Raw genomic sequence first — 24,103 nt, forward strand, 5'->3', positions numbered from 1 at the left:
CTGGCATGCCATTGGGTTTTGTCTATTAATACCATGTGAATGGAGCTGTATAGAACAAAACTACTAATTATAGGACAAATTATACAATAATTTGCAATCCCGGATAACTGTGGGATTTCCAACCAAACCCACGGATCATAGATCCTCATTGAAGACTCTCCTTGACCTGGCATTGGTCCGGCAGTCTCGGTATCAGCCTTAGGCTACAGACGCTCTTTTATGAGATTTTTCTCATCTCTCCCTATGCTTTTTTTTTTTTCCCTCCTCTAGGCTTTGCCATATGTTGCTCTTCTTATAGCAATGATATTTTTCATCTACGCCGTCATCGGCATGCAGGTGAGTCAGACATGTACCGGAAGCGACGTACCAGACTTTCCATTTACAGACACGATACAAGCCGGGCTCATCTCTGACACCTCTGCTTTGTTCTTGTATATAGACATTTGGAAAAATTGCCATGCAGGACGGGACCCAGATAAACCGGAACAATAACTTCCAGACCTTCCCCCAGGCTGTGCTCCTGCTCTTCAGGTACGAGCATCACTCGCTGTGTGATGATGAGGAGGATGATGATGATGGACTGAACAACGCCAGTAAATAAAGGGCGCCTCACTGTGTGCTCATACATGAATTAAAGGGGTTGTCTAGTATTTGGACAAAGCCTCCTCAAATACTATATTCATAGGAGTAAAATAAAAATACCCCACACCAGGGGGGGGCAATTCATTTTCGAGAGGAGCCACATGAGAGACTGACGGGTGTAGAGGGACGAACCAATATGCTGAAATTCATTCTGCTCAATATTCATATTAACATATTAATTATAATTATTCTTTTAGATTAATATTAGTCGTATAAGCAGAATTAAATATGCTGACATCCCCCTATATACAGTATGAGCCCTCACACAACCCCATCTATATACAGCAGGAGCTCTCAAATAGCTCCATACATACAGAATGAGCCCTCACATAGCCTCTTATATATGGTACATTACGAGCCCCCAGAAAACCTACTATATAGAGCACAAGCCCCCACATAGTCCCCTATATGCTGTATGAGCCCACACACAGCATCTTATATACACTATGAGCCCCCACATAGCCTCGAAAATGCATTATGAGCCTCACTTAGCCTTTTATATCCGGTATATATATATGTATATATTATGAGACCTACATACCCTCCTATATACATTGATTCCCCACATAGTCTCCTACATACATTATGAACCCCCAGAAACCTCCTATATAGAGCATGAGCCCCCACATAGCCCCCTATATACTTAATGAGCCCACACACCACACGTTATATACAGTATGAGCCCCCACATAGCCCCCAAAATTTATTATGAGCTCCACTTAGCCTCATATATAATGAGATCCACATAGCCTCCTATATACATTATGAGCCCCTACAACGTCTCCTATATAGAGCATGAGCCCCCACATAGCCTCCTATATACATTATGAGCCCCTACAACGTCTCCTATATAGAGCATGAGCCTCCACATAGCCTCCTATATACATTATGAGCCCCTACAACGTCTCCTATATAGAGCATGAGCCCCCACATAGCCTCCTATATACATTATGAGCCCCTACAAAGTCTCCTTTATAGAGCATGAGCCCCCACATAGCCTCCTATATACATTATGAGCCCCTACAAAGTCTCCTATATAGAGCATGAGCCCCAACATAGCCTCCTATATACATTACGAACTCCCATATAGCCTCCTATGTACATTAGGAGCCCCCACAAAGTCTCCTATATAGAGCATGAGCCCCCACATAGCCCCCTATATACTGAATGAGCCCACACACAGCACCTTATATACAGTATGAGCCCCTACATAGCCCCCAAAATTTATTATGAGCTCCACTTAGCCTCATATATAATGAGATCCACATAGCCTCCTATATACATTATGAGCCCCTACAACGTCTCCTATATAGAGCATGAGCCCCCACATAGCCTCCTATATACATTACAAACCCCCACATAGCCTCCTATGTACATTAGGAGCCCCCACAAAGTCACCTATATAGTGCATGTGTGACGCCCTGGGCAAGCCAGGGGTCACAGGTCATCACACCACCACACCCTACATCCCAGTTAGGAACACCAAAGCTATTAAAATCCTTGTTGCCTTCCTCCAGGGGCTGATGTTCACACCAGGGGGTGGGCCAGGCGGTTGGCTCCGCCCACCGAGGAGTACACAGCTCTGGAGGCGGGAAGAACCAGCAGTTAAGCTAGGGGAGTGAAGTAGAAGGAAGTGGTAGAGGAGCTAAGTGAAAGTGAAGGAGTAGTGGAGCAAAGAAGAAAAGAGTAAAAGTGAGCTTAGAAAGCCCTGAAGTTGGTCCGGCTAAGTGCAGGACAGTGTCAGCAAGGTCAGCAACAGCAGTGATAGTCTGGAGGGGGACTGCTCGGAGGTTGCTGGAAGGACCGCGGATGGGTAGTGGCCCGGCGGTCTGGAGCAGTATACGAAGGACAGTCAGCACCAGGGCAGGGGCCTCTCGGACCCCGGCAAGGCTAGGAGTCGTCATAATTTGCCAAATCCGTCAGTGAAGGGGACGTCGATCCCCCAACAACCAAGTCCCGACTGAAGTCAAAAGTCCAACCATTAAGGAGGAACACCGCCACCGCCAGGGCACCAGTTCCTCGGGGCCAGCGTCTGCGGGCAAAGCAGGGCTCCTCCGGCCCATATCCAAGCCGGGGAGCGGGTTACCGGTGGGAACCCATTGCTACCAACACAGAAACACTAGGTGCAGGTCAAAGGGACATCACCGTTACCTACTGGGAGAGCAAGTGCAGCCGTCCGTGGGAACCGTCTTTTCAGCCGTGTGGTTTACCGTAAAACTGTGTCAACGTCTCAGGCTGAGTGAGTACCACAGTGCCGCAGGGCACCGCGCTGCCCCCGCGTCCCTGCGCCCACCAGGCCCTGCATCTCCCATCTCATCACTGGGCCCCGGGATCACCAACCCCTACCCACGGAGGGGCAACACAACAACTGGCTGCTCCATACCATCCTTCCCGGGATCCCCATACAGAGCAGCGGTGGTGCCAACAAATCACCACAACCGTGGGTGGCGTCACGGACAATAAACCATCCCCACACCCAACAACCCCCTTTTCACTCACGGGCGAGGAGCGCCGCTAGAGTCCCCGGGATCCGGCTCATCGCTTGAGCCACCGAGCAGCAGCAGGCCGCAGCAGCCGCGGCAGCCGGACCCGAGCAGCAGTGGGAGAGCGCGGCGTCCCCTCCTCCGCCCGCGACACATGAGCCTCCACATAGCCTCCTATATACATTACGAACTCCCACATAGCCTCCTATGTACATTAGGAGCCCCCACAAAGTCTCCTATATAGAGCATGAGCCCCCACATAGCCCCCTATATACTGAATGAGCCCACACACAGCACCTTATATACAGTATGAGCCCCCACATAGCCCCCAAAATTTATTATGAGCTCCACTTAGCCTCATATATAATGAGATCCACATAGCCTCCTATATACATTATGAGCCCCTACAACGTCTCCTATATAGAGCATGAGCCCCCACATAGCCTCCTATATACATTACAAACCCCCACATAGCCTCCTATGTACATTAGGAGCCCCCACAAAGTCTTCTATATAGAGCATGAGCCCCCCACATAGCCTCCTATGTACATTATGAGTCCCACATAGCCTATATACCTTGAGTCCCACATATCCTCTTATATACATTATGAGCCTTCAGATAGCCTCCTATATACATTATGAGCCCCACGTAGCCTCCCATATACATTGAGTCCCCCATATCCTCCTACATAGAGCATGAGCCCCCACATAGCCTCCTATATACATTATGAGCCCCCACATAGCCTTATAAATACATTATAAGTTCCACATAGCCTGCTATATACATTATTAGTCCCCACAAAGCCTCCTATATATATTATGAGCCCCAACGTATCCTCCTATATATATTATGAGCCCCTACACAGCCTCCTATGTATATTATGAGCTCCAACACAGCCTCCTATATACATTATGAGTCCCACATAGTCTCCTATATACATTATGAGCCTACACATGGCCTCCTAAATACAGTGTGAACCCCACACAGTCTACTACATACATGCACACATCTGGTGGTCTGGTGATATATATATTTAGTGCAAAAATCGAATTTACAAAAAAAAAATCTTCAGAAATCAAGGCTTCTGTTTAGTTATTTATTTCTTGGTTAGAGCCGATATGGCTGCCATTGTGTGGCTTACAGGGGTTGAAACTCTCCATAATGAGACTGTGCATGTAGATATTATACAAGAGCCATGGATATACAGTCTTTAAATCAAAGCTACACTGGTTCTTTTCTCTTTTTGCAGATGTGCCACAGGTGAAGCCTGGCAGGACATCATGTTGGCCAGTTTACCGGGCAAGAGATGTGACAGCGAATCCGACTTTGCGCCGGAGGAAGAGTTTACCTGTGGCAGCAACTTCGCCATTGTGTATTTTATCAGCTTCTTCATGCTTTGTGCTTTCTTGGTAAGCAGAAGATGAGTCCGTTACAATAAAGAGAGTCGGTCATAAAAAAATGACTGTTCAAACCAAGCACAGGCGCTAGTTTGATCAGTTCAGCGCACCTTGCCACCTACTTGTTTTCCATCTAGTTCCTCTTACCAAGGTGCACCGATCGCCTATGCTTGGTTTGAACAGTCTCTTTGTGCAGACAGACTCCTCTTACTTATCTTGTATGTCTCTGTACTGTTCAGTTGGCAGTGCAATCCACAAAGAGCCACGGTGCCTTCCAAATGTGGTGTCAAATCGGTGACGGTCCGACCACTGGGACTCCCACCTACTGTAACACTTGTGGCCAGTGTAGAGACAGCAAGTGGGATTAGTGCACCTACTGGACCACACGGGGGACCCCAGGCTTACCCTTTACTAGGAGGGGCTTAACAAAGCGCCCACCGTGAGGCGGACGCCAGGTACCACTCCCAGGGCAGTGACCATGACTGTTGCAGCTGACCCTCAGGGCAGTTGACGGACTCAGGTATATACGGGTACAGGCGGGGTGACTGAGGCAGGCTGTTCAGGTGGGTACGGACAGGAATGGTGGGTACACAGGTATGGGAAGGCAGGTACTGGAGACGGACACAAGGATAACGGGACAAGAGCTCTTGACCTGACAACTAGCTAGGTAGAAGGCTCTAAACTAACTAAGTCAAGGCATTGCGCAGGCATCTCCCCTAATGGGAGGGTGCCTTAAAAACACAGTGCCTTTCCTGGAAATAGAGTGTCGGCCCTTTAAGAGGAGAGCCAGTATGCACGCACACATCTTAGGTGCACTTCCAGGAATCCTGTGCGGCATGTACAGGGCCCGGGAGGGGAGAAAGCCAGGAGAGCACGTGAAAGGCCACGTGGTAGCCGGGGAGAACGGGACCTGACCGGGGCTGTGAGTAAGTCGGCATCCCTGCAGGGACAGCAGCCATACACCTATTCCGATATTGAGGCTTTGCAGTCACCCGCTTCAATGGAGAGATGGAAAAGCATGAACATTGATGCTCCTTTTATTGTCTATGGGACTGACGAAGATCGGAAACGTTGTACTCAGCTACTTCTTTTAATTCCATGGTGTCGATGTGTGATCATCACTCCAGACCCTTTTTATTGGGATAGGTGGGGATCCTATTAACTGTTTATTACTTACCCCCTTAAAAGACACAAAAGGACTATTTTTTTTTTTTTTTTTGCTCTAGCAGGGAGAGCTTTTTTTTCCATTTTCTCGGCTGAAGCTTCATATCACAGAAGTGCCATTATATTATATAAAGCACAAGTAATTTTTTTGTAAAATGATAGCACAGTCACCGTCCCCAATTCTCTGTCCTTCTTGTATCCAGTTGCAGTTGAAATCCATTGAGGTGAGGTTTTCCGAGGTAAAACCAAGCAATTGCCTCATTATCATCCATTCGGCTTTATTTCTGAGGCCTCCGATTTCCCAGCTACTCAAATGCATTAGGTGACTCAATTTCCATCTAATATAAGCCGAACCCTGCCTGAAGCGCGAGAGGTCCTGCTTTGTATTCAGGCCACAAATCATGGGCGAAATCTGTAAGGATTCACTCCGGAAATCAATTTTTGCACATTTCACCATACGGCAGCGCAGGCATTTCAAGATTAATTCTCAGCCGATTATTGGCTTTTATTTTTTTCTGAATTGACTTATTTTTTTAATGAAATTATTAACAATTAATTAATTTTCAATTACTTTTGCTTTATATATATATATATGTGTATATATATATATATATATATATATATGTGTATATATATATATATGTGTGTATGTATATATATATATATATATATATATATATATATATAAAATATATTTCAGATTATCAACTTGTTTGTTGCCGTCATCATGGACAATTTTGACTATCTGACGCGAGACTGGTCGATTCTCGGTCCCCATCATTTGGATGAGTTTAAGAGGATCTGGTCCGAGTACGACCCCGAGGCAAAGTAAGTCGTCAAAAGCAAGATTCATCGACTGTATGTAGTCATTTATGTCGTGTACCACGTGTGGGTTTATTTTTATTCACTAACTTCGATTGTGAGCCTCCAAAACGTCGTCAATGTATCGTAACCAATATAGGTGGTCGTGAATGATCCTTAAAGGGGGTTATCCCAATTACGACTTCACAGGAGAGTTGATAAAGGTATAATCGGTAGGGTCTCATAGCTGGCAACACAACCAATGCCAAAAGGTCTGTGTGTGAATGGAGTGGTAGTGCACATGTGTGATCAATGCTCCATCCTCTACTCTAGACCTATGGGAGCTGTAGTGCGCATGCGCGAACCGTGGGTGGAGGGAGTCTCCCCTGTACACTACTGCTTTATATACATCGGACCAGGGGTGTACATATAAATCATGGAGCCTCATGTCCCCCCCCCCCAAGAAAAAATAATAGCAATATTCAGCTCATATCTCACAACTTTACAGCCCTTACAAAGTAATTTTCCTCCTAATGAAGCCCCTTCTTTCATTGCACAAATAAAGTATGATGCCAACAAAATGCTCCACTTTGTCCCTGGATAATGTTGTTGGGAGGCAGATAGAGGCCGGGACACTTTTACCTATTTTCAGTCATTTACACTTCACTGTCTTGATTGACAATTGCATCTAAGAAGGAAAACTGCTGAGATTAGAGCTGACTCTGATCACACCAGTTAGACTTTGGTGCCGACTGTATAACACAGCCGCCACCTGAGCACACTCAATACACTCAGTGCACAAATACACTATAGAAAAATTGAAACCGGGGCAGAGTGTGCACCTCTGAACTTGCCTGGGTATACCAGGTGCTGGCGCCATGTTATTTATGGGTTACCCCTTTTAAGGGGTCATGTGCCCTTGCAGAGCACAAATGCTCAAAACCCACAAATTTAAAGGCCACTAAACTTAAAAAGATGAAATGCCTCATCTATCCAACCTCCTCACTAAATAGGGACCCACTGGTAAGAATGTGACATCGATCCCTCGAGAGCAGGGGGCACCTCGTCTCCAGTACCTGCACCCCAAAGTGATTACTTTTTATTTTGCAGGGGTCGTATTAAACATTTGGATGTTGTGACCTTATTACGCCGGATCCAACCTCCCCTGGGATTTGGAAAGCTTTGCCCACACCGGGTGGCATGTAAGGTAGGCAGATCAAATACACAGAGGGTAAATACATTATCAGCGAATCCAACCTCCCCTGGGATTTGTAAAGCTTTGCCCAGATGGGGTGGCATGTAAGTGTGCCGCCCTGGTGACGACCGGGGTGCTCGGATCCGGGATGGTCGTGGCTCGAGGGGTCTGGACTCGGGCTCGGCGGGCACTCAAACTGGAAAAGGGGATTATTTACAAGGGAAGTGTTCTTGACGCCACCTGCGGGGTGCGGTAATGAGAATACCGCTGCTGCTGCAATGAGAACCGGGGCAGATGGTGGGGAGCAGCAAGGTGACAGTCCCTCCGCAGGTAGGGAAGGCCCCGGAGCTCGAGTGATGATGAGAGATGGAAGGGCAGAGTGCAGGGGCAGGCGTACTCACTTCGGTGGTTGAGGCGTTGGATAGGTGGAGAGGAAACGAGACACAGTCTCTGTGCACAGCTGCTGCTGCCAGGTCCCCAGTACCACCGGTGTCACTAGTAGCCCAGAACTTGCCTCTGTGCACTGTTTGTGTCTGTGTGGGTCCCTATAGCTTGAATCTGTAAGGTCCAGTTCTTCAGTCTTGGGTGAAGTCTTGCTCATAAGGGCTGACACTTGGGACCTCAGTGGGTTGCTTTATATTGAAAACCCTGTCCCCCGCGTTGTGCTGATGCTCTCAGTCTCTGAGCTTTAGGAAGGTCCCTGAAGGCCCCATTCCTCATCAGGTTAATTGCCAGGACGTTGAATCAGCTCCTGACCTAGGGTTCTGTACCCCGTCGTGCTCGGTACCGGTCAGCTCTGTTGGTCCCTCTCTGGTGCCTGCAGTCCCTCTTACACTGCGTCTGTCGCACCCCAGACCGACGTCCCTGAACCCGGTCACAGACTCCTCTGGTCCCGGACCACTGCGACCCAATTCTTGTCTTCCTAGCTCCCCGGGAGCTAACACTCCATCTCCTCTCACTTTGAGAGCTGTTACTCGACTCTCTTGGTCCCTCCCACCCGTTTGCCTGACCCCTAGGTGGAGGGTGGCCCTGTTCCAGCTAGACCAACCCACTGGTGTGTCTGACAGGTCATGGTGTGAGGTGTTGGTTGGGGTTTGTGGTGCTGATGGAGGTGACACCGGTTTTTGGGAACCTGGAACCATGGGGGGTAGGTCCTGCACCCTGGGGAAAAAGGATGCAGTTTCCTGTAGCACCCTAATGTACTCAGGGGCGCTACATAATATAGGCAGGTCAAATATACAGAGGGTAGATACATTATCAGCGAATCCAACCTCCCCTGGGATCTGGAAAGCTTTGCCCACATCGGGTGGCATGCAAGGTAGGCAGAGGGTCAAATATACAGAGGGTAAATACAATATTAGCAGTGTATATAATTAGTGGGAAAAAAGGTAGAAAACATTAATTTCTACGAGAGAAAAAGAAGGGGGCGATGAGAATGACAACCTGGTAAAAATAAAAAAAAGAACAGTGGGTTGCATTACATGTCTTCAGCCAGCAGAGGTCAGCAGTGAGGCGATTACACACATTATTATATATACAGTATATATAGACTCAGATTTTATCATAGAAATAATAAAAAGAAATAGAAATGGTTTCTATTGTGTGTGACGGCCGCTCCTGTCCGCAGGGCGCAGCCTCCCGGGGCTCTGCCAGCGGCATCATTGGTAATCATGCACTATTTGCATGCACACGTCTGCTTGTGACTCACACATTCGCCGGTGGGGGGCAGGGGGGGTCCTGCATGCGTCTTGACAGCATCACATACTAGTTCTGATTCAGACAACCTTTAAGACATTCTCCCCTTAGACATCTGTGACTTTGCAATATGGGGGCATTTACTTTCTAGCTTTATGCACGGACATGTGAATGGTAGTTCTCCCTTTGCAAAATCAACTGCTTCCATTTTTTTTTGCACTGTACATTATTTCCTAATTTTGCAAAATTAGTGCTCTGGGGAAATATGCATTTAGCCAGACTAATTTTAGCTAAAGCTCTTCTTTACCATTGGCTACCAGCGGTTTGCAGTAGCCTGTATTCCGCCTATGCTGCAGCAGGAGGAGTCCATAGGATAATACGGATGCCATCATCAATTTGATTTGATCTTTGTGTCCACGATCCCCTAAAGTGAGTGATTTTGGATTTGAATATATGATTATACTGCTGTAGATACCCCTTGTAGGTTTACCTTTATGTTCCTAAAATGCCCTAATACAGAGTCCATCATCTACAAAAAGTCTTTCTTTTTGGAGGACCCGACACATGATATGCTTGTAATACTTCATTCCTCCTGCAGAGGTGCTGCAGGAGAACTGAGCTCTGTTGTCAAGTGTCACGATGACTGTGGGATAGCGGGGAACAGGGGCTCCCGAGCAATGCCTATTCTCAAGAATACTCCTAATGGTGGAGAGGCCTGAGCTTCCTATCTGGCCCGGCTCCTGACCAGTCCTGATACCTATTCTCAAGGATACTCCTAATGGTGGAGAGGCCTGAGCCTCCTATCTGGCCCTGCTCCTGACCAGTCCTGATACCTATTCTCAAGGATACTCCTAATGGTGGAGAGGCCTGAGCTTCCTATCTGGCCCTGCTCCTGACCAGTCCTGATACCTATTCTCAAGGATACTCCTAATGGTGGAGAGGCCTGAGCCTCCTATCTGGCCCTGCTCTTGACCAGTAATGATCCCTATTCTCAAGGATACTCCTAATGGTGGAGAGACCTGAGCTTCCTATCTGGCCCTGCTCCTGACCAGTCCTGATCCCTATTCTCAAGGATACTCCTAATGGTGGAGAGGCCTGAGCTTCCTATCTGGCCCTGCTCCTGACCAGTTCTGATCCCTATTCTCAAGGATACTCCTAATGGTGGAGAGGCCTGAGCTTCCTATCTGGCCCTGCTCCTGACCAGTCCTGATCCCTATTCTCAAGGATACTCCTAATGGTGGAGAGGTCCGAGTCTCCTTCCTGGCCCTGCTCCTGGTCAGTCCTGATCTAATTCCCCAGGGAAGGACCGGGACAGGAATGAGTTGAAACCAAAGAAAAAGAAAGACAAGTTAAAAATGAAACAAAATTCTGTCACACAGCACACACACACACACACACACACACACACACACACACACACACACTAAGGTAAAGACAAAAGATTCAGGAGGAAAACAAGAGCAGGGAGGATATACAAAGACAAAAGGGGTAACCGCACCAAGCGAAAAGCATAGAGAGAGTCTGGAACACCAGACCAACACAGAATAAACTATAGCTGGCATGGGTAGAAGGATTCCACCAGCATAAATAGGAGAGGAGCAAATTTGATAGGTCTCCCCACAACATGTGATTAAAGAACTAAGCAGACTATAGGAGATTAACTTTTGATAACCTGCCTATGAGTCAGCACACAGCAGGTCAACTCCCAAGTCTGCCTGTGTAGATGCCAGACACCAGAGAAGCCATAGGCGGAGTGTCAGAATCTGGAATCTGAACAGAGCCCAATGCCGCCATGACAGTCGGCAAAGTTTTTGCAAAACTCTGTGTGACACCAGGTTCCCCTGCATAGTACAGCTGATCGCTGGAGGTCTCATCTTATCATTTGGGGACATCCCAAATATTGGATCATATGATACCATCCATTGGGCGCTTGCATGATGTGCTTAACATAAAAACTAAGGGTATTTTTGGGGGGGGTTTACAATTTTACCAACAAGTGTTTATATTTACTTAATATGTCCACAGAGATTGGTTGCCATGAATATGCCTCTGAATTCGGATGGCACCGTGACCTTCAACGCTACTCTGTTTGCCCTGGTGCGGACGTCGCTAAAGATAAAAACTGACGGTGCGTCTGTCCTTTATGTGTCTGATGATTTGGGCTTTAGGCAGAAGAGAATTAAATATTATTTAGGTGTTGCCGGTAAATGGGGGTTGTCTATAACCTTTGGGGGTGATCTGCGGCCTCTGCGGGGGACATGTGTGCCAGAATCGGAGCTGCTAGCACAGAATGGCTCTCCGTTATGGCATCGGACCCCCGTTATGACTTATGGACGGGGAGGATTATGTTCATTAGACAACCCCTTTAATAATAATGTCTTTAAAGGGGTTGTCCAATAAACCGCATTAATCACCTCCTTACAAGATACTGTAATTTTTTACTTTATAAGACGCACTGGATTATACGACGCACCCCAAATTTAGAGGGAAAAAAAAAGGTAAAGAAATATGGAGTCTGTCTTATAATCTGATGGTGTCGTACCAGGGAACGGGGGGTCAGCGGTGGTGGGGCGGGGTCAGAGGAGGCAGGGGCGGTGGTGTAGTTGGGTGATGCTGCGTGTGTCCCAGATGCTCGCTGCGGGCGCTGTGAGGCAGGAACATCCAGAAACTGTTGGCGGTGCGGGCTTCAAAGAAATGGCGCCCGTAGTGGGCGCATGCGCAGATTGAGCTATCTGCTCAACGACAAACTGAGACCTCATCTGCGCACGCGCCACTTCCGTGCCCCAAGTCCACTTCTGGGAGATCAATGGACCAGAGGTGGCGCGTGCGCAGATGAGAGCCTGAGCCAAGAGCTCCGTCAGCGCATGTGCTGACTCTAGGCGCCATTATTTGTAGCCTGCACTGTCGGCATTTTCAGGATGGGCCCTGCCTCATCGTCCGCGACACAGCCCACAGCATTGCCCCTGCCTCTCCCCCACCCCTGGTAAGCTACATTCGGATTATAAGACGCACCCCCCCATTTTCCTCCCAAATTATTGGGAGGAAAAGTGCGTCTTATAATCCAAAAAATCCGGTAGATGATAAATATACAATTGTTAGGGATCCCAGCTGATGATATGGAGGTCCTAAGTCCCCTGTGGGAAAGGAGCTGCATAAATAGAGAATAAAGCAGTGGCAGCACATGAGCAATACAGCTTTATTCATACATGCTGTTATGATTGATGGAGGTCGCACATGCTCAGTACTGCTCTATTCACACATGCTCTTATGATTAATGAAGGTTGCACATGCTCAGTACTGCACTATTCACACGTGCTCTTATGATTAATGAAGGTTGCACATGCTCAGTACTGCACTATTCACACATGCTCTTATCATTGATGGGGGTCACACATGCACGATTCACACGTGCTCTTATGATTGATGGAGGTCACACATGCTCAGTACTGCTCTATGCTCTATTCACACATGCTCTTCTGATTGATGGAGGTCGCACATGCTCAGTACTGCTCTATTCACACATGCTTTTCTGATTGATGGAGGTTGCACATGCTCAGTACTGCTCTATTCACACATACTCTTATGATTGATGGAGGTCACACATGCTCAGTAGTGCACTATTCACACATGCTCTTCTGATTGATGGAGGTTGCACATGCTCAGTACTGCTCTATTCACACATACTCTTATGATTGATGGAGGTCACACATGCTCAGTACTGCACTATTCACACATGCTCTTATTATTGATGGAGGTCACACATGCTTAGTAAGTACTGCTCTATTCACACATGCTCTTCTGATTGATGGAGGTCGCACATGCTCAGTACTGCTCTATTCACACATGCTCTTATGATTGATGGAGGTTGCACATGCTCAGTACTGCTCTATTCACACATACTCTTATGATTGATGGAGGTCACACATGCTCAGTAGTGCACTATTCACACATGCTCTTATGATTGATGGAGGTCGCACATGCTCAGTACCTGCTCTATTCACACATGCTTTTATGATTGATGGAGGTCGCACATGCTCAGTACCTGCTCTATTCACACATGCTCTTATGGTTGATGGTGGCCGTACATGCTCAGTACCTGCTCTATTCACACATGCTTTTATGATTGATGGAGGTCGCACATGCTCAGTATCGCTCTACTCACACATGCTCTTATGATTGATAGAGGTCGCACATGCTCAGTATCGCTCTACTCACACATGCCTTATGATTTATGGGGTGGGACCACCCATCGATACATTTAATACCGGTCTTATATAGATGATATAGTTAGTATATAGGACGTCCCATTCATATTAATAGTGAGAGTAAAAATAACAGGACATTAGATGGAGGGAGGGGAGCACTAGGTGAATTTTAGGCCACAATGCAGTGATTAATATAACACAATCTGACGACGCAAAGTCAAAATCCTACATTTTTCCCTTTTTTTTGCTATCTTCATATATATGCTCCTGTGTAATGTGCAGAACCGACTTCACAACATGAATCTCTGCTCAGAATTTGGCCTAATTATATTTTTAGCTATAATAATTGTTTCCCGGTCTTTTTAGGGAATCTGGAAGCCGCTAACGAGGAGCTGAGAGCCGTCATTAAGAAAATCTGGAAAAGAACCAAACAGAAGATACTCGATGAAGTCATCCCACCCCCGGAAGGTCAGATCTAATGTAACCCTATAATGCGGATGTATCATACAAATTTATCTCTTTTATATATTTTTTTTTTTTCTTATTTTTTCTTAATAAATGGTCTTTTTTTGTTTTGTTTTTTTTCAGAGGAGGAAGTAACAGTGGGGAAATTTTACGCCACTTTCTTAATCCAAGATTACTTCCGGAAGTTTCGCCGTAGGAAGGAAAAGGGTCTTCTCGGAACAGAAAACCTTCCCAACAATTCAACCACGTTGCAGGTTCAATATTCTTATTTTAACATGGAAAGATATAGATCATTGCTCTAGTTGTTTTATATTTACTAAGTGCACCATTTTACAGACAAATTCCCTGCATAAACGTGAAATATAACATGTTTGCTGCCTACAGTCACCTCCAGAGGGAGCTCATTGCAAGCTGATCATACATTGAGCTCAATAATATGCAGTAAGCTCCATCTAGTGGTGGCTGCAGGCAAGCAAAATGGTATATTTTGGGTCTATGTAGTTTTCAAGAGGACAGAGCACCATTTTTTTGACAAATGTTATGCTTAGATGTGAAATATAACATGTTTACTGCCTACAGTCACCACTAGAGGGAGCTTACTGCATGCTTTTTATACACTGAACTCAATAACATGCGGTGAGCTCCCTCTAGTGGTGGCTGCAGGCAAGCAAAATGTTCTATTTAGGGTCTATATAGTTTTAGAGAGGACAGAGCACCATTTTTTGGACAAATTCCCTGCATAGACTTGAATTATAACATGTTTTCTGCCTACAGTCACCACTAGAGGGAGCTTACTGCATGCTTTTTATACATTGAACTCAATAACATGCGGTGAGCTCCCTCTAGTGGTGGCTTCAGGCAGGCAAAATGGTATATTTTGGGTCTATGTAGTTTTCAAGAGGACAGAGCACCATTTTTTTGACAAATTTTATGCTTAGATGTGAAATATAACATGTTTACTGCCTACAGTCACCACTAGAGGGAGCTCACTGCATGCTTTTTATACATTAAACAATAACATGCAGTTAGCTCCCTCTAGTGGTGGTTTCAGGCAGGCAAAATGATATATATTGGGTCTATGTAGTTTTAAAGAGGACAGAGCACCATTTTATTTTACAAATTCCCTGCATAGATGTGAAATATAACATGTTTGCTACCTACAGACACCACTAGAGGTTGCTCACTGCATGATGTTCATACATTGAGCTCAATAATATGCAGTGAGCTCCCTCTAGTGGTGGCTGCAGCAAGCAAAATGATATATATTGGATCTATGTAGTTTTAGAGTGGACAGAGCACCATTTTTTGGACAAATCCCCTGCATAGATGTGAAATATAACATGTTTGCTGCCTACAGTCACCACTAGAGGGAGATCACTGCATGATGTTCATACATTGAGCTCAATAATATGCGGTGAGCTCCCTCTAGTGGTGGCTGCAGGCAGGCGAAATGTTATAATTTGGGTCTATGTCGGTGCAGGCAGCCAGCGCGTTGCCTTTTAATTCTACAGCCTAGCTGCTTTGTTTGTTAGGTGTCTTTGGTAGAATGAAGGGGCCAAAGCAAATGGGGACAGCTGCAGATTGAAAATCTGTTAATTACTAGTTTACATTATTGTCTTTAAGGCTGGGCTGAGAAGCCTTCAGGATCTGGGATCTGAGATTCGGAGAGCGTTATCCTGCGAGCTGGAAGAAGAAGATGACCTCGCTGCATTTAAATGCTTGGGGCGGCAGGTATGAGATCAATGATATGTAAGTGCAGGGCCGGCTCCACGTTTTTGTGGGCCCGGGGTGAAAGAGTCCCAGTGGGTCCCTTTAAAATATACCCCGATTCATTATTAGACTATAGAAGTTGAAAGGATATATATATATATAATACAATTCGCATAAATATAATCTCCCCCTGTACGCTCTCTCCTCTGCCCTTATGCGCTCTCTCCCATGTGCTCTCTCTTCCCTCCTGTGAAGTCTCTCCCTGTGCTCTTTCTTCTCCCCTTGTGCGGTCTCTCCCTATGAGGTCTCTTCTCCCCTTGTGCGGTCTCTTCTCCCCCTGTATGGTCTTGCTCTTCTTCCCCTGTGCGGTCTCGCTCTTCTCCACCTGTGCGGTCTCTCTCTCCTCACCCTGTATGGTCTCGCTCTTCTTCCCCTGTGTGGTCTCTTTCTTATCCCCCTGTGCGGTCTCTCTCTTCTCCCCCTGTGCAGTCTCTCTCTCTTGTCCCCCTGTGCAGTCTCTCTCTTCTCCCCCTGTGCTCTCTCTTCTCCCCCTGTGTGGTCTTGCTCTTCTCCCCCTGTGCGGTCTCTCTCTTCTCCCCCTGTGCGGTCTCTCTCTTCTCCCCCTGTGCAGTCTCTCTCTCTTGTCCCCCTGTGCAGTCTCTCTCTTCTCCCCCTGTGCTCTCTCTTCTCCCCCTGTGCGGTCTCTCTCTTCTCCCCCTGTGCGGTCTCTCTCTTCTCCCCCTGTGCGGTCTCTCTCTTCTCCCCCTGTGCGGTCTATTTCTTCTCCCCTTGTGTGGTCTCTTCTCCCCTTGTGCGGTCGCTTCTCCCCCTGTATGGTCTCGCTCTTCTTCCCCTGTGCGGTCTCGCTCTTCTCCACCTGTGCGGTCTCTCTCTCCTCCCCTGTGCGGTTTCTCTCGCCTCCCCTGTGCGGTCTCTCTCTCCTCCCCTGTGCGGTCTCTCTCTCCTCCCCTGTGCGGTCTCTCTCTCCTCCTCCTGTGCGGTCTCTCTCTCCTCCCCTGTGCGGTCTCTCTCTCCTCCCCCTGTATGGTCTCGCTCTTCTCCCCCTGTGCGGTCTCTCTCTTTCCCCCCTGTGCGGTTACCCTCTTCTCCTCCTGTGCGGTCTCTTCTCCCCCTGTGCAGTCTCTCTCTTCTCCCCTTGTGCGGTCTCTTCTCCCCTTGTGTGGTCTCTTCTCCCCTTGTGCTCTCTCTTCTCCCCCTGTGTGGTCTTGCTCTTCTCCCCCTGTGCGGTCTCTCTCTTCTCCCCCTGTGCGGTCTCTTTCTTATCCCCCTGTGCGGTCTCTCTCTTCTCCCCCTGTGCGGTCTCTTTCTTATCCCCCTGTGCGGTCTCTCTCTTCTCCCCCCTGTGCAGTCTCTCCCCTGTTCTCTCTCTTCTCCCCCTGTGTGGTCTCTCTCTTCTCAACCTGTGCAGTCTCTCTCTTCTCCCCCTGTGCGGTCTCTCTCTTCTCAACCTGTGCAGTCTCTCTCTTCTCAACCTGTGCAGTCTCTCTCTTCTCCCCCTATACGCTCTCTTCTCCCCCTGTGCAGTCTCTCCCCTGTGCTCTCTCTTCTCCCACCTTGTGCTCATCACATAGTGCAGAGAGACCGCTCGAGAGGAGAGAGTGCACGGGGGAGGGGGAGACAGTTACACGGGCCACATACATCATAAAGGGTTGTCCCTGACAGCGAGTGGGCAGGGGAGGCCCTGGCACTTGCCCAGATGCGTCGGGTGGTGACACCGGTCGTGTGTAAGTGACATGCATTCGTGTGTCCCGCCTCTGAGGAGCTATCAGTCGCGTCTTCATTTTAGGTGGTAGAGGAGACGGCCTTATGCGAGGGTGCACCAGAGCTGGTCAAGGAACGCCAGCTTTCTTCATCCGTACTCTCCCTCACCAACTCGATTGGAGGACGCGATGAGGACGCCCCTGCCCCCCAAAGACCGTCTTTAGTCAATCGATCTGGTGGAGGCTCCAAAGACAGCCTATTACTTCCTCCATCAACACCGACCGGCGGGACTAGTGCGAAGAAAAGGCAGCTTCACACTCGCAGGTGAGCCCGGGGTACCTAACATGACCGAATATACCATCCATATAGTAACAAATGAATTAACCGAGTCCCCTGACATCACCTCCACCTGCTGCTGTTTATCCCGCAGTGTAGAAAATCGTATAATGAGGACGCCATTTACCAACCGCTTCTCTAATTATTGTGTTTACCTTTTCATCGGAGTGACAATGACCCAAATCCGACCTGTGCCCCTACCTCAAAACCTGAAACCACATTTCATATATACCGGTATATCTTTCACATGTGCCTATAATCATAAATGTTGCTTCTTTCTCCACATATGAGCCACCTCTTCTCCCCCTGCTTCTACAATTCAGCTCCCTTGCAAGTCAGTTGAAAACCATCTGAGCCATCATGGACTGATAGCTCAGATTGTAGCTGTCTAGTAAAGTCTATGGAGAAAGGAGCAGAATAGGAGAGAGGTGGGAAGAGGTTGTTTCTGCTTCTAGTAAGTGTTTCTCTCACGCCAGAGATGGAGGCACAGCTACACTGCTCAGTACTCTGTATAATGTGCTATATGCTGCTGCTTTTAAGCATGTCATTGCTTCTTTCTCCACCAATGAGCCACTTCTCCCCCTGCTTCCAAAATCCAGCTCCCTTGCAAGTTAGTTGAAAACCATCTTGTTCATGGTGTGATGGACTGATAGCTCAGATTGTAGCTGTCTAGTAAAGTCTATGGAGAATGGGGCAGAATAGGAGAGAGGGTGTTGCTGCTTCTAGTAAGTGTTTATCTCACCCCAGAGATGAATGCACAGCTACCCTGCTTAATACTGTGTATAATGTGCTATATGCTGCTGCTTTTAAGCATGTCATTGCTTCTTTCTCCACCAATGAGCCACTTCTTCTCCCCCTGCTTCCAAAATTCAGCTCCCTTGCAAGTCAGTTGAAAAGCATCTTGCTCAAGACATAATGGAATGATAGCTCGGATTGTAACTGTCTAGTAAAGTCTATGGAGAAAGGAGCAGAATAGGAGAGCGCTAGAAAGAGGGTATTGTTGCTTCTAGTAAGTGTTTCTCTCACCCCAGAGATGGCAGCACAGCTACACTGCTCAGTACTGTGTATATTGTGCTATATGCTGCTGCTTTTAAGCATGTCATACATAGAGACAAGAGACCAGGGATCCCTCTTGTTTGTGTGTGCCATGAATGTGAGACATCATAGCAACTAGTATCCTGACACTAACTCAGTGGAAAAAGAGGCGAAATCTGGTGAGAAATGAAGGATACAAAGCGTATAATGGAAATTGTATTCTGAAAAGTAGCTTTAAAGGGAATCTGTCAGCAGGTTTTTGCTTTGTAATCTTAGACCAGAATAGAGTAGGGGCTGAGACCCTGATTCTAGTGATTTGTCACTTATTTGCTGTTTCAATAAAATCAATGTTTTATCAGCAGGAGATTATCACTACAGGGTTAGGTGCCTGATGCCTCTTAGTCCTTCTGCTTTATGTCACCACAACCCCACCACTGATTAGCAGCTTCCTGTTAATATCCAATGTAAACAGAAAGCTGCCAATCAGTGGTGTGGGCGGCCACACCACTGATTGGCAGCTTTCTGTTTACAGTGGATATTGACAGAAAGCTGCCAATCAGTGGTGTGGGCGAGGTTATATTGACAGAAAGCTGCCAATTAGTGGTGTGGGCGGGGTTATACACAGAAAGCTGCTAATCAGTGGTGTGAGCGGAGTTATACACAGCTCAGCATTCTGAGCTCTGCTAGATCTGCAGCAGAGAAAACTGTGATTTATAAAATGTAGTGGATAAATGAGCTGTTACTGAATCTGTTTTACCCAGAAGAAGCTCAGACGCAACCTTGCGTGAGCAAGAAGAGACCGCTACGGAAGATGAGCTGAGATCTAAGACGTCCTCGCCTGTATTCCCCCTGAGCAACGAGACAGAGAGGTATGACGTATAGAGTGTATGTCCCTGCGATATCACGGTATAAGGTGCTATAAAGGTATACGCACAACTGACCCGAGTCACCTTTTTTGGGTCTTTTGGTACTTATTCACGTTTTTTGCACCACATTCTTCAAATGTAACAGAAAGGAAACAGCTGTGTGGTGCTAAGATATGCGGAACAATGAATATGGGAATATAGACATGCATTACTGCTGTGAAAAACATGTAAAAATTGAGATAGCACACAAAAATGGCCGTTTTATGTGAGCCCAACAGCCAACGGCAAGGCGACCTCTTTTTGTTGGGTCCCTGCCTACTCTAATGCCTCTCTTTAAGTTAAAAAACCTACAATTTATGGGCATTCTTCAGAAGAGCTCACACGGTTCATGAATTTCGAGCAAAATTTAACAATACTCTTTGCCATTATTAACATTTTGTCAACGGTTTTTAACTACAAAATTTGCACCTTCCGGGAAAATGGTGCAAAATTTGCAGATGTAGATAAAGTCACCCCAAAGTAAGGGGAGGTAGACTGGAGCACATTTGCTCAAAAGTTTAGCAACCTTTTTTGAAAAAGAATCGCAATGGATAAATTAGCCGAAAATATTTGGAAACCCCGACAATGGCAAACATTAAAAGAGACTCAAAAGAATAAGTGACATAGTTGGAAAAAAAAGCCCACCAAAAACTAAAGAAGGAGCAAATGAAATAAAGAATCGGGGCTTGTATGATTTAGTGATGCTTATTTCTAGGGAATATATTGAAAGTGAACCCATGGTCCCGAGCAGGGTCAGACTGGTGCACTAACATTGACTCTAGGGGTCCACTGATCAACTACATGCAAATATTACAGTCACACGTTTACCAATGCTTTTATATAATAAAACTACAAAACCACATACAGCTGCACTCTAGAATGCTAACAATGAATAAGGCAACTCTGGTATTGCAATACTGCTGTGGGAATATTTGAAAGAAGAGACACTTAGCTTCTGTGTTGGCCAATGCATGTGAGCCCAGTAACCAGTGACAAGGTGATCTCTTGTGTACAGAGACCGTAACGTAAAATGCCTTTATCTGGGTTAAAAACTGTCTGGGCAGAAAGAATCCTGATATAAAGGAAGGTGGACACAGCCTAGTTATATGGCGGAGTGCTCAGTCAGAAAGAAACATGATGGAGGCATTTAAAGTTAGGGTCCCATGTGAGCCCAGTACCAACGACAAGGTAATCTCTTGTATACTGGGACCCTAACTTAAAATGCCTCTATCGCGTTTCTTTCTGACTCAGCACTCCCTATAACCAGGCTGTGTCCACCTTCCTTTACAGCTGGATCCTTTCTGCCCTGACACATAGGTTTTTAATCCAGATAGAGGCATTTTAAGTTAGGGTTCCAGTATACAAGAGATCACCTTGTCGCTGGTTAGTGGGCTCACATGCATTGGCCAATACATAAGCTAAGTATCTCTTCTTTTTTCAAATATTCCCATAGCAGTAATGCAATGCCAGAGTTCCCTTATTCAATATTAGCATTCTAAAGTGCAGCTGTATTTTTGTAGTTATATTGTGTTTTTAGCTAGCACCTGTTCACACCTGTTGGATGTGCGGTCAGTCTTTTTGATATACCTTTATTATAATATACTGGGTAGTTTGTAAAATGAATGATGAGTTGCTTCCTTTATCTTTAGTGAAATAAGTGTATTGTGCCAAATACTGATTCTGTTGGAGGGGTGACGTACGACTGCAAAGGGGCCCACCGGAGGATTCTCCGGTTCACCTGTGGGCCAGTCCGAGCCTGGTCTCGGATATTCCTGCTGATTTTAGCAGATTAATGGAGGTCTTTGCAATATTGCAGCTATGATCACCTTTTCATTGGGGGTCCATTTTAATTTAAAGGGATGGACTACTGATCATGTTTGGGTGGTAAGTGACGTACGACTGCAAAGGGGCCCACCGGAGGATTCTCCGGTACTCATGTGGGCCAGTCCGAGTCTGGTCCTGGATATTCCTGAAGATTTTAGCTGATTACTGGAGGTCCTGATGAGCTTATCATTGGGAGTTCCTTTAAATTTACAGGAATGGACTACTAATCATGTTTGGGTGGTAAGTGACGTACGACTGCAAAGGGGCCCACCGGAGAATTCTCCGGTACACCTGTGGGCCAGTCCGAGCCTGTTCCTGGATATTCCTGAAGATTTTAGCTGATTACTGGAGGTCCTTGCAATATTGCGCCTATCATCAGCTTATCATTGGGGGTTCCTTTAAATTTAAAGGGATGGACTACTAATCATTTTTGGGTAGTAAGTGACGTTCAACTGCAAAGGGGCCCACCAGAGGATTCTCCGGTACTCCTGTGGGCCAGTCCGAGCCTGTTCCTGGATATTCCTGCAGATTTTAGCTGATTACTGGAGGTCCCTGCAATATTGCGCCTATCATCAGATTATTATTGGGGGTCCCTTTTAATTTAAAGGGATGGACCCATGCAAAAAAAGACAAAATATCTCGATAAGGACTAGATCAGGGTATTTATAATGCTGTCAGTAGACTGTGGTGTCCATGATTTCCCAATATTGGGAAGTATCAACCCTTTCAAGTCCGAGAGTTAAACCCCCCCGGGGATCCACATGTGCTGAGACTCAGCAGACCGGATCACGTCACATGGAAAATCCTCCATCTGTTGTATGGCATCTACTAAAAAACCCGACATCCCCCTCTGTAACTTTTCCGTATACAGCGTACATAGAATCTATTAGGTCGAAATAACTCACAAGGGTTTACACTGTAACAGAACACCTCCCTGCATAGGAAACGATCAGCCACTTATCCTTCCGCTGCCCTTCCAGGGGCTGATAAGTGGCTGCCAGACGCTGCTGACCTCTGCAGAAAACTAAGCATCACACTTGGAGGAAATTCATCCAATTCCACAAACAATATTTTGAGTAATGGCAAAAATTGATCCAATTTCCAGCTAATTTTGTTCATTCTGTGGGCCTGATTTAATCATTTTTTTTAATTTATTTATTTTTTTTTAAATATCAGCTGAAAACATCTAGAAACCCCAATCCTCTGCCCATACTGTCCAAAATAAAAAAAAAAAAAAAAAAAGGCGAACACATATATACATTTTTTTAAAAAATGAAACAGGCAAAAAAATTAGGAAAAAAATAAAAAAAATAATAATGAATCTTCCTTATTTTCTTTTATAGGAAGCAAAAGTTAGAGGACTCTTTGAGGCGTTCCGTGTCTCCAGAAGAAAGGATGAACTTTTCGTCCACACAGGCAGCACCTGCCAGGGCTAATGGCACTGTAGATGGCAGAGTGCCCCCTCGCCGACGACTTTTGCCCCCTACCCCAGGTTTGTAAACTCCTTTTGTGAATATAGAAGTGGAACAGTTTATTTTAAGGGGTAGTTGTGCACCGTGGCCCTCCACCAGGGGGGGTGACCATTGCGGTTGCGGATGTCATGACAGTGACTGGGCCCAGGGGTGGAGGGGTCTGCTGACCCCAGTGCCTAATTCAGCTGAATTTGCATCTGTGAACACACATCCATCGAAAATGCATTTCGCATAGAAATCCGTTGGATCCTTGCATCACCGGCCAAGTAGAAGTTGGCAGCTAAAGTCGACGTGCCAGGCGTTGACATTGCATAGCAGTGACATCATGCGTCACCATAGCAGGCACGCCGATGACCGCTGCCGGCCACTGTGTCGGCTACAGAGGAGGATGCCGTGCAACGTGGGAGCGGGGAAGGTAAGTAGGATGGTTTTTTTTTACATTAGAAGCAGAATGGGGACATATATACCAGGAAGGGGCCCAGGATGGGGACATATATACCAGAACAGGGGAAACATATACCATAATGGACGATATATATATATATATATATATATATATATATATATATATATATATATACAGTATATATCAGAAAGGGGCTCAGGATGAAGAAATATATACCAGGGTGGGGGACATATTTATCAGGAAGGGACTCAGGATGGGAACATTTATACCAGAATAGGGACCTATATGCCAGAATGGGGGTAACATTTAGCAGAATGCTACGTGGGAGTAGGATGGGTTTTTTTAATACATTAGATGCAGAATGGGGACATATGTACCAGGAGGGGCCCAGGATGGGGACATATACACCAGAGTAAGGGACCTATATACCAGAATGGGGGAAACATTTACCAGAATGGAAGATATATATATATATATCAGAAAGGGGCCCAGGATGAGGACATATATACCAGGATAGAGGACATATTTATCAGGAAGGGGCTCAAAATGGGAACATCTATACCAGAATAGGGAACATATATACCAGGATGGAGGATATATATCATGAAGGGGCCCAGGATGGGGACATATATACCAGGATGGGTG

At 46.4% G+C, this 24,103-nt stretch overlaps 1 protein-coding gene across 1 annotated transcript in view; it reads left to right on the forward strand.

The window, feature by feature from the left end:
* The window catches only part of CACNA1F (calcium voltage-gated channel subunit alpha1 F), a 143,767-nt gene that overhangs the window by 104,593 nt on the left and 15,071 nt on the right, over nucleotides 1-24,103 (forward strand). Inside the window, exons 33-44 of the mRNA XM_075324283.1 lie at nucleotides 271-336; nucleotides 440-531; nucleotides 4,376-4,535; nucleotides 6,388-6,515; nucleotides 7,599-7,695; nucleotides 11,404-11,506; nucleotides 13,950-14,051; nucleotides 14,172-14,302; nucleotides 15,672-15,779; nucleotides 17,566-17,804; nucleotides 19,613-19,720; nucleotides 22,924-23,072. Coding sequence (XP_075180398.1) covers nucleotides 271-336; nucleotides 440-531; nucleotides 4,376-4,535; nucleotides 6,388-6,515; nucleotides 7,599-7,695; nucleotides 11,404-11,506; nucleotides 13,950-14,051; nucleotides 14,172-14,302; nucleotides 15,672-15,779; nucleotides 17,566-17,804; nucleotides 19,613-19,720; nucleotides 22,924-23,072 — 1,483 coding nt within the window. The remainder of the gene's footprint in view (nucleotides 1-270; nucleotides 337-439; nucleotides 532-4,375; nucleotides 4,536-6,387; nucleotides 6,516-7,598; nucleotides 7,696-11,403; nucleotides 11,507-13,949; nucleotides 14,052-14,171; nucleotides 14,303-15,671; nucleotides 15,780-17,565; nucleotides 17,805-19,612; nucleotides 19,721-22,923; nucleotides 23,073-24,103) is intronic.

The sequence above is a fragment of the Anomaloglossus baeobatrachus genome, chromosome 9 (genome assembly GCF_048569485.1).
Source record: "Anomaloglossus baeobatrachus isolate aAnoBae1 chromosome 9, aAnoBae1.hap1, whole genome shotgun sequence".
In the NCBI taxonomy this organism is placed as follows: Eukaryota; Metazoa; Chordata; class Amphibia; order Anura; family Aromobatidae; genus Anomaloglossus; species Anomaloglossus baeobatrachus.